Genomic DNA, 15,462 nt, shown 5'->3' on the forward strand with positions numbered 1-15,462 from the left:
CCTATATCTGTTTTATCTATGAGAAGATGGAAGTAGGCAGGAGACAGAGGGATGAGATCTTTCCCTCACTTTGCAGAATTTTATGATGTCAAAAACTAATCAGACACTGAGTTTGTGACTGAACTGTAAGCTCCCTACTATAAATCTCCATATTGTGGTTTGAATGTTTTTATAAATGCTGATATATTCTACTGAGTTTGAGGTTAACATTCTTTAGGATTTGCTTTAAGTAAACTGAGTACATAACTGTAAAAGTTACAAGAAAAATAACACTCAGTTCTCTTATCACTTTTTTCCTGCCAAGCAACAGATTTATTGTTTTATAGCTAAGAGAGGAAGATTTTTTTAGCTGATTAGAAAAAAGTTTATTTGGAAGTAGTTATCAGTGAAATTTCAATGTATATAAAAAAAAAAGTAGGCTGCAGCTTACATTGTAAATAGAGCTAGCACTTTAAAACTACCTGCTTATTAGAAACTCCTGGTTCCCAAAAAGAAGTTTGTGTAAATTAGGAAACAACCAAAAAGTAAGTAAGTTTTATTAGGCCTTCTAATTAGATACTTGAGAGTTTTACAAATTAAATTTAAGTACTAATTGATTTAGAAAGAAATTTTCAAATTGGTGTGTCATGCAATTAGAAATTATATATATATATATATATATATATATACACACACACATATATATATATATATATATATATATATATATAATTGCTGTAATAATATTAGTGCCCCCCCCGCCGCCCCGGGTTTGGCTATTAATTGGAGTAGATCTCAAATAATGTGTCAAAAAGAAAATGACACTTTTACCCATTTTTACATTAGATTATGTAGAAGTGCTAGGTAAATTTGGGCCTAGATCTATTCAAACCATGGGATGCAGAAATAACCAACTCCGTTTTTGTTAAATAATCCCTGCTAAGATTTCAGTGTTATATCTGTTTTCTGCCCTAGATGGTACAAGAATGGTTAAGATGAACTTAGGAGTACTGCCACAGAAGTATGAGAAAGACAGACAGACAGAGAGAGACAGAGGCACAGAAGGGAAAATCTAAACCGTTATCTTCACTCCATTCCCCAGGTGGGGTTATATCTCTGTGGCTCTCCTGTTCTTGACCACCTGTTCCTAGTATCAACTATACTCCTATAAGTCCCAACTACATTCCAACCTCCCCCAGCTACTCTATATCACAAAGCTGAAAGAATGTTTTTACTGTCACCAAAAAGGGTCACACATTGACTATAAAGTTGAAAAATAATTATAGTACCTACCTCTCAAGGTTGTTGTGAGAATCAAAAACCTGATACACTGATTTTAAAGTGTTCAACATAAGACCTGGTGTATGGCAAGCACTATATCCTTATTATTGTTATTTCTCTGACTGAATGCAATCCATACTGGTTGACTTTCTGGTGGGTTTTAAATGTGATTGGTGCAAAATGCTAAAGGTGGTAAAGTGGATGATTTCTCTATATGATTTGGAAATGTATTTGACTGAACTGATGTATCTGATTAGTAATAAGTCTTGTTTCATGTTTCCCATTCATGATGCTGTGAATGTTATAATTGTATTTCTAAATTTTCTTGCATTGTGAATTCAGAGGAACCATTATTTATAAATAATGTTGAGGATGATATAGTTTTTCCTTTTGATTCTGATACTGTGCAATTATTGTGTTATTAGAGATAACTGTCATAATGTTGGGACCTCTGGATCATTTAATAGGGTATATTTACTTACTTTACTGCATAGAACAAAAGAGAGAAAAAAAGATCTTGTAGAAATATCCTTATTAGTATACCTGCCAAATTTCTTGGGACCATCTGCTTGATCAAGGTCATAATATCTTAGCAGCCCTGTGAAAGCATTTATGAATTTTTACTTTACTTTAGAAGAGTGAGTTCTTCTCTATTTCTTGACATATGGAAGAGAATTTAAAATTCTGTGATTATTAAAATTGTGAAGTTATATTTCTAAGTTACACTTTGAATCAACTTGGTATTAACAGACTACAGTCTTAGGGATTTATTAGATTGGTAAAGCTGACAAAATAATGCAAATGTTAGAGGGTCTGGGGGAAAAGGCATATTAATTAACTTGTTGATGGTAGAGATGTGAAACAATTTGTAACTATGTCCCAAAGTTCACTAAAATGTGTTATAACCTTTGATCCAGTAACACCACTACTAGGTCTATACCAAAAGTGATCAAAAGATAACAAAAAGACTCTTATGTACAAAAATGTTTATAGTAGCTCTCTTTGTGATAAAGAACTAAAACCAAGGGAATGGCTGAACAAATGTAATGTGAAGCACTGTACTGTAAGAAATGACAAAAGAGATGTCTTCAAAAGAATTTATAAAGACTTGTATGAACTGAATGAAATGAGCAGAACCACAAGAACACTTTGTAATAAAACAAAAATATTATTTAAAAATAAACAATTGTAAAGACTTTAGAATTCTGAACAATGCAATTACCAAGGATTATTCCAGAGGATCAGTGATAAAGCCTGTTACTCAGCACCTAGGTGGATTCAATGTGAAAAAACGAAACATATATACATAGACATGGCCAGTGGGATTATATTTTGTTTGATTATATATATTTGTTATAAAGGTTTTGATTCTGTCTTTTTTCCTTTTCTCAAATGGGGTATGGTAGGTGAGAGGGAGAGAAAATAATTGCTTATTAACTTAAAAAAAAGAAAATTTAATAAAATTTAATTAAAATGGAAGGTTATTGTTTGATAATAAATTACAAAAGGGACAGATTCAGAGAGACTTTGGATGATTTCTGTGAACTGATATAGTCAAATAAGCAAGGAATAGAAGAGCTATTATGTAATATATAATTTTATATTATAATGTAAAGGAAAATAACATTGAAAGAATAAAAAACTCTAAGTAACACAATAACAAAATAGGATTCGAAAAGACAAAATTATATTTTCCCACCCTTTGGTAGTGAGGCCATGGTCTGCAAGTGCAGAATGAGACATGTTTTCAGTCACAACCTATACAATACAAACTTGTTTTGTTTGAGTACACCTATTTGTTAGAATTGTTTTTCTTTTATCTCTTGGGGGAAGGAGGGCATATTTGGGAATAGTAAAGAACTAATGATAGTGATGCAAATAAACATAAAGAAAATAGCAACAAACTTTTAAAATTTAATATATACATATTTGAAAGGCTATATGATTCACAGTTTCATATACAATCTTCTTTTTCTGGCCTTCTTTACATATATAAGTGTTTATAACTCACTTCGAATCCCTAGTAATTTTATTTTTGTCAGGTCAGAATAGCTTTATTTCCTTTTTTTTTTTTTTTTATATTTCTAAAGTATAAATACTGGGAATGCTGTGGATAGAGTTTACCTAGGTTTTAGTGAAGCTCTTCATAAAGAACCTCATACTTTTATTTTGGACAAGATGAAGATATGGTTTAGAGGACAATAAAATCAGATTAATTCATAACTGGCTGGACAGCTGGACTCAAAAAGCACTTATTAGTGGTTAAATGTTACGTGGCAGAGATTGCTCAGTGAATACACCAGGGAAATGTGGTTTGCCTAGTTTGTTTATCATACATATCAATGACTTGGATAAAGGCATACATGACATAGTCATCAAATTTGCAGATGACACAGAACTAGAGGGATAGCTAATATACTGGATGACAGAGCTGGGATTCTAAAAGTACATTCACAGGCTAGAGTTGAAATCTAATAAGATAATATTCAATAATAATAAATGTAAAGTCTTATATTTGGATACAATAAATTGAAATCAAATTAAAAAGTTTAAAAATGCAGAGGCATGATATGAACATTTTCATTCTGAAAAAAATCTGGACTTTTCAGTGGGCTGTGAGCTCAATATAAATCATGCGTGTGATATAAACCAAAAAAGGTAATGAGAACTTGGGCTACATTGAGAGGCACAGCTTCCATGAATAGTGAGGTGAAAGTAATCTATTTTCATCAAAGCTCACCAGGATAACTGTGTTCAGTTTGGGGCCAGAGTTTAAGAAGGACATTCATTGTCAGTGTGGATAGAGAACTCAGGAGAGCAATGAGGATGGCAAAGAGGTCTGAGACAGTGTTATGTGAGGTTGCTTGAAGGAACTGGGCAAGTTTAGCCTGGAAAAGAGAGGATTCCAGGGGGATAAGGAAGGTTTCTTCAAATATCTGAAGGGCTGACATGAAGAGAAGGAAATAAACTTGTTCTGTTTGGTCCCAAAGAACAAAAGAAACTTACTGTTTCTTTACTGTAGGATAAAGCTGCAAAGAGGCAAAAGTAGACTATGTGTCAGGAAGAACTACCTAACAAGTAGAGATCTCCAAAAGTGACATCGACAAACACTCCTTAGAGGTCTTCAGGTGGAAAGCAGACAAAAGCTTAGCAGGTTATGTTATAGTAGGGATTCCTTTTACATAAGCATTAGATTAGACAGGCTCTGAGATCCCTTCCAGCTCTCAAACTGAGATTCTGTAATTGTAATTCCTGATTCTAAGGCAATCAAGGGACATATTAAAATAATCCTATTTAATAGAACTGTACAATTCAACTGATAATCAATTTGCTCTGAGGCCCACCCCACTTTATTAAATATGAAATAAACCAGAGAAACCTCTTTCCTCATAAGCTTTTGCTCATCTCTATCAAACTCCCTCATCTAATAGGCTTACATATGAATATTACTGGATGTAGTCAAATTTCTTAAATGGATTTGTGATTTGATCTATTTCTGAGTTGCTTTCCCAGTTCACTCACAATCCATCTAACAGTTAACAAAAGGATATGTAGGGGATCTGGGCCAAGGAAGGAATATTAAGGAAAGAGAAAAAGATATTTACTCAAGGATACATTGATTCAATTAAACACAGCTTCCCTGTATCTCTGTTACCCATAGTGATTCACTGACAAAGCCTTTGGGCAGGCTGAAGCTAAATCTATCTTTTTGTAGTTCCCAATTTGATCTGGAAGCTTCATCAAAACTCTTAGCTAAACTAAGTCTCCAGGAGAGATTTTTGTTTTTTAAGAAGCAACCCACCCCTATAGCAATGGACTCTGATAGATATAGTTCTACTACCCCAAGCTATTACTTAGTTGCAAATCTTCAACCACCTAAAGAGCTTTATGTCTCTTAACTGGAGAGTTAATTTGTGAGAAGTTTGACATGGGTCACTCAAATCTCTGTATTCAAACTTGAGTAGATTTGGGATAAGTTTGCTTGGAGTCAAGGTCAAGGTTCCCCTGAATGATCACACTAGAAGTAGTACCCCCAGAAGAACTGCAGGTCATATGACATGTTGTGGTGACCTGGAAAGGAGGTGGGGTGGCAAGTACAAAGAAGGTTGCTGGATATTGGCAGCCAGGTTGCTACTATATGAAGGAATGCTAATGGATACATCAACTCCCTGATCCACAGGAAACATGAGGGGGTAAGCTATTAAGGAAAGAAACGTTCTTGTTCAGACTGGTCTTTGGAAGATCCCCTGTGGCAATCGTAGTTGTAGCTGCTAATCAGAGGAAGTGATATCTCTCCACCATAGGGGTCATAAAATCAAATGACCATTTCATTTCTGAAGCCAAAAGCTTCCTGAAGCTACCACTTACTTGTTTAAGTGTCTCAGCTACTTTAATTTAAAAAGCAGTTGTTCGGTCATTTCAGTTCTGTCCAACTCTTCGTGACCTCATTTGGGATTTCCTTGGACAAGATACTAGAATGCTTTTCCATTTCCTTCTCCAGCTCATTTTATAGATGAGGAAACTAAGGCAAACAGGGTTAAATGACTTGCCTAGGGTCACACAGCTAGTAAGAGTCTGAGGCCAGATTTGAATTCAGGTCTTCCTGACTCCAGGCCTGGTGTTCTATTCACTGTATCACCTAGTTTCCCAAAATGCAATTACTCTCCCACTATTGGACCCTAGTTGTTACTAAGCAGATAATGTTTATCACTATTACCCATAGGTACTTCTTTGGGTTTGGTGATAAAAGATGAGCCCTCTTTTAGAGGTGAATAGATAGAGCACAAAAGGCCTAATATTGTTAAACAGGAAATGGAAATTTTACATTCAAGATTGAACCTGACTTTTCTTCTAATTTTATTTATAACAAGGCTGTTAAGACTGATATGATTCAGCTCTTCTAGTACCATGTCAACTCACTGGTCTTTGGATAAGGATCTCACATGTAGAGTATGAATAATAAAATTAAAGCTTGTTGAGGAATTAAAATTTTATTTTTAGCACCCTCTGACACTTTTCACAGTACTCTGCCACTGTCACAGGAGAATTTGAAAGGTATGAAGACCACTGAAAATTTTTTTCTTTGTTTTACTGATTGCCAACGGTGAAAACAAAACTTAATTACCATCCTAATTATGATATACTTTTCTATGACCGTATGCCATTTACTATACTTATAAATGAACTGGTTATTTAGTCATAGCAAGGAAGGAATATTAAGGAACAGGAAAAAAAGATATTTACCCAAGGATACACTGATTCAATTAAGTTAGTTACTGGAGAACAGTTCTGTTTCTGGGGTCAAACACGGAATCTTTCAAGCATAGTAAAAGCTGTCAAAGCTTACACTTCATTGTCATAGCCTTCAAAAATCCAGAATTACTCCTCAAATAACAGTGAACACTGCCTTAAAAATAACAGCAAGAGAGTCAATAGTCCCTGTGAGAGGAGCTACCAAAACTGGCGTTTTGTTGGCATTAATAAAATGCAGCAAATAGCTTAAGGTTTTAGCTGGCCAACAAGTTTTATCCTATTTTAATAGCTTAGAAATCAGTTATTACGTCAGGTAAAGACTAAAACTTCCTGAGCTCCTCTAGCAGTCTTTGAATCAGACTGAAGGGGAAAGAAAGGAAGTGAGGTATTAAAGTGAGTAGATAACAAAGGAACATTCAGTTTCTTCATGTAGAGAGAAAGAGGAAAAGTGTTTCTCTCTCTTCCCCAGCTATGCTTCATCATCAGTAGAGATATTGCTCAGTTTATTGTTAGATCCATTTTTCTGGTTTAAGAATCATTACTTTATTAACACTGATAAAACCTTTCTAGCAGTTCCTAATGTTCTTTTCTGATGTCTGACCTGCTTGTTTGTGCTGGCAGGCATTCTCTTCACATAAGTCCTCTTGATTCTAAGAACACAGTCAAAGAGTAACCTAAGAATCAAGATAATCTTCTCTTGTAGTCCATGGGGGGCTTGGGTTTAAATCATGGTAGCACCAAGAGAATGAGAGCCACAATGTGTTAGCAAAAACGAACTTTTATTGAATGAGGATAAATTTACATTTCCAGCGGCATGAACAGAGCATAGACCCTGCAAGGTGTATAGACAACTTATAGGGGAAATCTCTTTTATAGAGGACCAGCAACCTGAACAGTCACATCTTCCCCAAAAAAACTTTTTTTTTTTAAATCAAAGAGTAGAAAGCTACAGACATACTTTCAGTGAGACTAACCCCCAAACTTGCTTTTTCAAACTTCCCTGTCTCTATTGATGAGATCACCAGTTACCAAAGCTTGAATCCTTAGATTCATCCATAGAACATTGAGGGGGGATTAGGAATGAACAAAAATTACATAAGAAAGTGACGAAACATTACAATCTGTATCAAAGGAGAAAATATTCACAAATTTTTCAAATTTTCAAAGAAAACGATATTCCTTTGCAAACTAATTTTAAGTCTTCATATTTAAAATAACTTGCTTATAGACTTACATGAACAAAGTAGTGATCAGAACCAGGAGAATAGTGGTACACGGTAATAGCAATACTGTACAGTGATCAACTATGAATGACTTAGCTATTCTCAGCAATACAAAGATCCAAGACAATTCTGAAGGATTTATGATGAAAAATACTATCCACTTCCAAAGAAAGAACTGATGGAGTATAAATGAAGATAAAATAAGACTATTTTTCACTTTTTTTGTGTGTAGGGCTTTTTTTTTGGGGGGGGAGGTCTGTGTTTTCTTTCACATCATGACTAATATGGAAATGTGTTTTACATGACTGCACATGTATAACCTACATCAAACTGCTTGTCTTCTCAATGATGAGGGAAGGGAAGGGCAGAGAGAATCTGGAACTTAAAAAAAATTTTTAATGGATGTTAAAAATCATTTTTACATGTAACTGGAAAAAAATAAAATAATTTTTAAAACTTACTTGCTTAAGTATCTCAGCTACTCAATCTCGTTTGTATTGAAATCATTTCCACTAAGACATGTGGGTAAAAAGGCATATTCACTTTTTTGAGTCACTACATTACTACTTAATGGTTTTAATAGCAACTTTAAACAAGAAAAGAACATGAACTTTGTTTCATATGCTTATTTATACTTTCCCTATTCTCTTTCTCTTCCTAATGATGGGGTTAGTAGTCTAGAGCTCAAGGCAGGAATAAGACTATGCTATTTATTTCCTCTTTGGTCCACTGATAAACCCCTCTCTCTATAGCACCACTGCTTAGACCTCAAAATGAGGTCTAAAACTCCTGGAACCCCACTCCTTTCCACTCCTCTCAGCAGAAGGGGTAGCATACACTCTTCCACATTATTGTAACTTAATAAAACATTGAAAGAATAATTCTAATGTCTCCATCTTTTTTTTAAACTTACTCTGTAATTTCACAAAGACCAAAGATTGCACCTATCTATAGCAATGAAAAAAACTCAAATTTCATGTGTTTATTTTTATGTGCAATACTGTACTATAACTGAAATTATTATTTTTCTTTGGAGACTTCAATCCTAGCATACCATATAAAGGTCTGTTATATATTATATATCAAACTCTCTACCCTGAAGTTTTCCACCACTGACCTACATAACTCTACCTTTCTTATTGATCTCTTTGCCTCTAGCCTTCTGTAATAAGAATGTAAATTTTAAAGATCTTCCCTGCCCCTAGGCTAATGTGCACCTGAAGCCTGGGATGGGGGAGGCTTGTTTTTCAGTAGATACTCCTTGATTGGCCAGTGAGTCAATAAGGTTGTTACATTCTCTGAGCCAGGAGAAGGCTATATAAGCCCTGATGTGTAGCTTTGTTTTGGGACTCACTTTGAGAAGTGTTCTGTGATTTGATCTGAATTCTGGGAAGCCGTTGTTGAGAGTCCCCTGGCTTTGAAAAACCCAGAATGTGGAAACCCAGATGTTGACTGGGTATGGATGTAATGGTTGGACAGTTTGGAAATCTGTCTACTTGATGTTTCTGTCTTGATAATTATGCCTGTGTACTTTGAGGTTCAGGGTGCTGACCTTTTCTCCTGAACAAGGTAAACGATATATGTCTGATTAAGGTAAGCTTGTTAACCCATTTTGAGTTGCTTTCCTTTAACAAAGCAGATCCAAGAACCTGTGTGAGCAGCCACCCTAGGGACTCCAGGGTGCTTGCTGCTACACCTTCCTCCCATCAGATGTAGCTTACAATGAAGAGAATCATCTTTTCCAAAAGTTGCTTTATCATAACTTTCCTTTTTATTTAATAATTTCTTTTAATTTTGTGGTCATATTTAGTCTGACCAAAGACTGAAGAACTATATTTAATTCCCAGATGTCAAAGGGATACAGTTTAGAGAAAACATCTGAAAAGAGCACAGGTACTTTACATTCCTAATGCACTCCATTAAGAGTATATACTTGGATGAAACTATACCAGCTTCTGGTTTCAACAAACCTGAAGACTATGGCATAGGATATTCAAGTTAGAACTATGGTTGTAAAATCGTGAGGTCAGTTAGTTCTTTAGGATATCAGCAATCATTTATTAAATATGATTACATTGTGCCTAGTGGTGAAGCCCTGAATTAATTCACATAAATGTCTACCTTCTCAACAATTCTGAATTCAAATATAATAATACAGAGCTGTTATCAGGCTGTTAAACATTGTTTCAAATGCAGGTTTACCTGGAAAATTTGATAGGATATACTACAAGAGATATATCAATTAAGTAGAGATATTAAAGAGGTCATGTTACCTCAAGAGCAAACATCCTGTCCATCATGCTTCTTGATGAAGTGGCATCAGCTACAATGTGAACTTCAACACCTCGGCCAACCAGTTCCAGAGCTGTTTGCTGAATGCACACGTGAGTCTAATAGAAAAGTGTTGAGAATATAACAGAACAATAAAACACAACATAAGTTGTTTTGATACCCCTCAATTCTTAAAATTAGTAAAAAACTGAACATAAATAGGTTTAATAAATACAAACTCGAACCTCTATTTGTCAAGATCACATTTTAAAAGATAAATATAAATTAATACAATAACATTTAATATGAAAAATACCTACTTCTACTCCAAACAAGACAACACTACGGACTCCAGGAATTTCTGCTAATGCTGCTTCTACTTCTGGTATTACCATTGAAAATTTAGTCTTCGGAAGTACCAGTTTAACACCTGTTAAATCAATTTCTTGTACAGTACTGCCAAGACCTTTGGGGTACTGTTCTGTTACAATAACTGGAATTCCTAAAATCCGTGCCCCTTGTAGCTGCAAAAAAAAAAATAAATTATTTTCCCAAAAAGACATATTATGCCTCATCTAAACAGAATAGAAATTTAATACATAACACAAATTATTTTTTAAACCTACCAATCTTTGTCCTACACTAATGATATCACCAAAATACTTGATAGCTGGTCTGAATCTTTCTTGCATATCACAACAAAAAAATACAGTGCTTGAAGGTGTAAGATTTCCCAGTGTGGTGAGCTGGAAAAAGAAAAGAGAAGAAAAAATTAGCAGTTCATTTTTGAATCTTAATTCTGAAATATATTCATTAACAAATTTTTAAAGTTTAAAACTTAAAGTAGGTGATGAGGTGAATTAAAAATGAAATACAAAAACAGAAAACTGGCCATTTGAAATGAACTGTGACAGAGCAAGAAGTGTTTAGAAAAGTGAAAGAAAACCAGAAAAATGTTTTGCTAATGAACACACAAAGCGCAATTATAAAAACTAGAAACTTTTTTAATATTGAAATTTGTGCCCTAAGTGACCCCATTGTTTTCAGTCTGGTTTGCCTTCTGGTCTGTACCCGATAGTCAGCATCTAGCATTAATCAGTCTGTTTGGAGAGGTGTCAGTCAGTCTTCAGCAATGAACTTTGATCCCATTCCCTACCAGAGAATCAGCACAAGGCAATTTTCTTCCCATTCCCCTGACCTCTAGTCTAATTTCACCATGATGTGGCAATGCAGAAGGAGATGGCCCAATGGTCCATCATTTTTTAGAAATACGCATCTTCCTAGATAGTAAACTTGTCTCTGAGATAACACTAGACCATCCCCTTTTAAAAGACCTGTACCTATCAGAATTTATCTTTCCTGTATTAGAAAAACTGTCTTTAAAAAGTAGCTGGCAGTTTGTGGCCCTCTTTGGCCCTTGTGGCCATCCCATCAATGTGTTTTCACCTTAGTGTTTTTAAATAAACTTCTTTTAATTTTCTCTACCTGAGTTTTCCTTCTTTAATGAGGGCGAACAAAGATTTTCTTAAAAATGCAACTTTTAGGAAGATAGCAAAAATGGGAGAAATATAGGTTTTTAATCAATGGTGCTTCACTTTTGAAAGAAACATCTTACTATTGATAAATGACTTGTAACACACCACTAGATAAAGTCTAAAGCATTATCTCTGTTCTTAAATATTTATTAGGACAATGTAGAAATCCAATGAATAAAGATTTAAAAAAAAATTACACTGCTTTATTTGATACTGTCACATTTAACAACAGATTCCACTAAAGGAAACTAGAAGAGCTCCGGTCAATTGAGCCTTTAAGGAGGGTGTGTTCTTATTTATTTGTTTTCAGTCACATCAGATTCTCTGTAAACCCATTTGGGGTTTTCTTGGTAAAGATACTAGCTCATTTTACACAAGAGGAAAGTGAGACAAATAAGATTAATAATGACTTGCCCAGGGTGACATAGCTAGCAAGTACCAGAGGCCAAATCTGAACTCAGATCTGGCACTGTGCCACCTAGGTGACCAGGAAGTTACTTTGATAAATACCAAGTTTTTGAATTGCAGGGTTATCTCAAGGATTAAGATTGAGTGGTGAATACAACTTTTACAATTACCTTGAATAACAACACATATTAATTTACACTGAAGTTTATAGAGTACTTTCTTCACAATATCTCTATAAAGCAAGTCAATAAACCCCTCAGACATATATTCCACAAAACTTTCTTAATTATCCTGTTTCCCCACAAATTTTTTTTCCAACTTTATCCTCTAATTAGAATGTAACATGGAATTTATTTGTCCTGTTTGTGGTAATAATGCTATTTATTAAAAACTTAAAGGGTGGGGTGGCTAGGTGGCACAGTGAATACAGCACCGACCAACCCTGGAGTCAGGAGGACCTGAGTTCAAATTCAGCCTCAGACACTTAACACAAAAAAAAAACTAGTTGTGTGACCTTGGGCAAGTCACTTAACCCAAGCAAAAAAAAAAAACCAACCCCAAAACTTAAAGGGTACAGGCAATACCATAATAATCTTTATTCTTTGTATATATAGGACACTCAAGAGATATATGATACATGAATGAATAGAATCCTAGATTTAATATAAAAACCAAGTAAAATTGGTTAAAATTAAATGGCTGCAAATGTAAAAAGGCCACACTTGTATTTTTTTTTTAATCAAGTACACAGTACAGGGGAGGGGAAGATAGAGGTAGGCTAGACAATACTTAATGTGAAAGACAATAGGATTAACTGTAGGAAAATTGTAGGTATGTGAAGGAACTTCAAACATTCACAAACAACTCAGTAAAGTTCTAAAAATGCCATGGAAGGAACAATTAGACAAAGAAAAGAAAATTAGATAATAAAATTAGATAAAGAAAAGCAAGGGGAAACTCCAGTAAGCTTTTGTATGAACTCTAAAATTGCATAAAAAGAATGTCAGAATCTTGCAGAACCTCTAAATAAAGACAAGCCTGGGTACTCACTTCACTAGCCCAAGTTCTCAGAGAAATGAAGGTCCTTCCAACAAAGACTACAATAGTACCAGGAAGAAATGAAAGAAAAGATACGAAATGGATAAGATATATAGGGAATGAAATTAATGAAAATTATAATGGCATAAACAGAGACATTAGTCATTTACTGAAACAAGAGAATTGTACAAACATTGACATTTCTCATTGTCCATGAGGCAATAATATTAAAATGTTGACTCCCTTGGCATTTGTACTCCTGATTTTCCCTACTTCAACACCATGGTTCTATGTCACCTGGAACCTCCCTCTCTGCCTGGAGCTTCCTAACTCAGAAATACCCATGCACCAATGAAGCTTCCTCTTCCCAGGGCCTCTGTTTTTAAGAGAGACTCAGGCCAGGAAACCTTCATTTCCTTTCTGGCTGTGCTACTAATTTTCAACACCATGCCCCTACATGTGTACCTTTATTTCTTCACACATATACACCTATGCTTTTCTGGTCCCTTCTGTGTGTTATATTCCCCCCATTAGAATGTAAGCTCCTTAAGTGCAGCGATTGTCTTTTTTTTTTTTTTGCCTGTTTTTTTATCACTGGCATTTAGCACAAAGTCTGACATATAGTAAACATCTAATAATTGCCTCTTGCCTTGCCTTGTCTTGTCTTAAAATCAAAAAGGGGTGGGGAAGGGGGGAAGAAGGAGAAAGAGAGAGGGGGGGGAGAGGGGGGAGAAAGAGAGAGAGAGAGAGAGAGAGGGAGAGAGAGAAAGAGAGAGAGAGAGAGAATCTATACTTGGACTCTTCTCTCTTTACTTCTTGAACTTCTCTCAGTCTTACAGAAAGTAAAAAATATAAAGAATTCACCAAATCACTTGATGAAAGAAATTTCAAGATGAAAATTCCTAGGTATATTATAGCCAAAATCCAGAGTTAAAAAAAAAAATGCAGGTGGCCAAAAACAAAAAGATCAAGTACCAGGGAACCACAGTAAGTATCATACAGGACTTGGCAGTTGCCACTGTAAAGAAAAGAGTTTGGAATATCATATTCCAAAAAGCAAAAACAAATAAATAAATAAAATAAAATAAAGACTTATAACCAAGAATAACCTGTTCAGCAAAACTGAGTGTGTTGGGGGAGTTTACAGGAAAAAAAGAATGAAAGAAAAGGTTTCCAAGCATCCCTGATGAAAAGGTCAAAATGCAGTAGAAACTTGAAAAATATATGAATCAAGAGAATTTATGGGACTACACAATGATTAAGTGTTTAAGTTCTAAAGGGGGAAAAGAAACAAGAGTCCCTTCAGATACTTTACATCATAGAGAAAGTTAAATCAGATAACAAAAGGCCTGGGAGTGGTTTTGTTCACTTTTGATAGTCTCAGGAGATGAAGAAAAAGATTAAGGGGAAAATACTGAGGAAGAAAGTAGGAGGAATCAAATGGAATATTTCTATCACCTGTTCTGGGAGTTCATGAGATAAAGAGTATACAAGCATGGAGGAAGGTGTGGGAGGACCACCCTTCTGTCTGAAGCAGAAAAAGGAAGGCACACACACATACACACACACACACACACACACACACTCTACAAGGAACTGTCATAAGCAAAACAAACTCTCATGTCATATAGTAGAGTGAAAGGGGGATATAAAGGAAAGAAATAGTGAAAACCTGAGGTGGGATAATGGCAAGGGGAAAAGAAAAGAGGCAATAAGATAAAACAAATAGCTTCAATTAGAAATCACTAATATTAAACAAACTATTCTCTTTCAATACTGTCTTGTGAAAAAGGGAGTAGGGGTCAGGGTGGAAGCAAAGAGGAAAAAGTACAAGAGAACTAGATGGAGAGAAATACCCAATTAACAATCATTACTGTGAAAGTGAATGAGATGAACTCATAAAATGGAAAAGGACAGGAAATGGATTAGAAGGCAGAATGATATATGTTATATACAGGAAACATACTTGAAACATAGAGGTTCACATAAAATTTAAAAAGGAACTGGAGTAAAATCAATTATGCTTAAGATCAACCCAAAAAACCAGAGGGAGCAATTATGATTTCAGACAATACAAAGTAAAAAAAGAGTAGATAAAGAGATAAGCAAAGAAACTATGTTAAAGGCACAATAGAAGAGAATATCAATACTTAACAAATATCTATACTAAATTTCATAGCACCTAAATACTTAATTGGAAAATTAATCAAAAGTTAATCAAATTTCAGAGAAAAATATCAAACTATGATGGTGGGGACACTCAATGTACGCCTTTCAGACTGAGACAAATCTAACAAAAAGATAAACAAGTAAAAAGAAACTGAATAGAATAAGTTAGATGTTAGATCTCTGATTATTACTGAATGATACTAGTATTTAAGATTCTTACAAGTATTATTTTATTCTTTGTGTGTGTGTGTGTGTGTGTATATATATATATATATATATATATATATATATATATATATATATAT

The 15,462-nt window shown here is 34.6% G+C and overlaps 1 protein-coding gene across 1 annotated transcript in view; it reads right to left on the minus strand.

Moving 5' to 3' along the window:
* Positions 1 to 15,462, minus strand: part of ISOC1 (isochorismatase domain containing 1) — a 51,417-nt gene that overhangs the window by 15,059 nt on the left and 20,896 nt on the right. The window contains exons 2-4 of the mRNA XM_069085183.1: positions 10,634 to 10,753; positions 10,328 to 10,531; positions 10,010 to 10,126 (exon numbers count right to left, since the gene is read on the minus strand). Of these exons, the coding sequence (XP_068941284.1) occupies positions 10,010 to 10,126; positions 10,328 to 10,531; positions 10,634 to 10,753 (441 nt within the window). The remainder of the gene's footprint in view (positions 1 to 10,009; positions 10,127 to 10,327; positions 10,532 to 10,633; positions 10,754 to 15,462) is intronic.

Source organism: Petaurus breviceps, unplaced genomic scaffold (assembly GCF_028583685.1).
Source record: "Petaurus breviceps papuanus isolate PSGF00001 unplaced genomic scaffold, PetGlider_PUasm1.0 175, whole genome shotgun sequence".
Classification (NCBI taxonomy): Eukaryota; Metazoa; Chordata; class Mammalia; order Diprotodontia; family Petauridae; genus Petaurus; species Petaurus breviceps.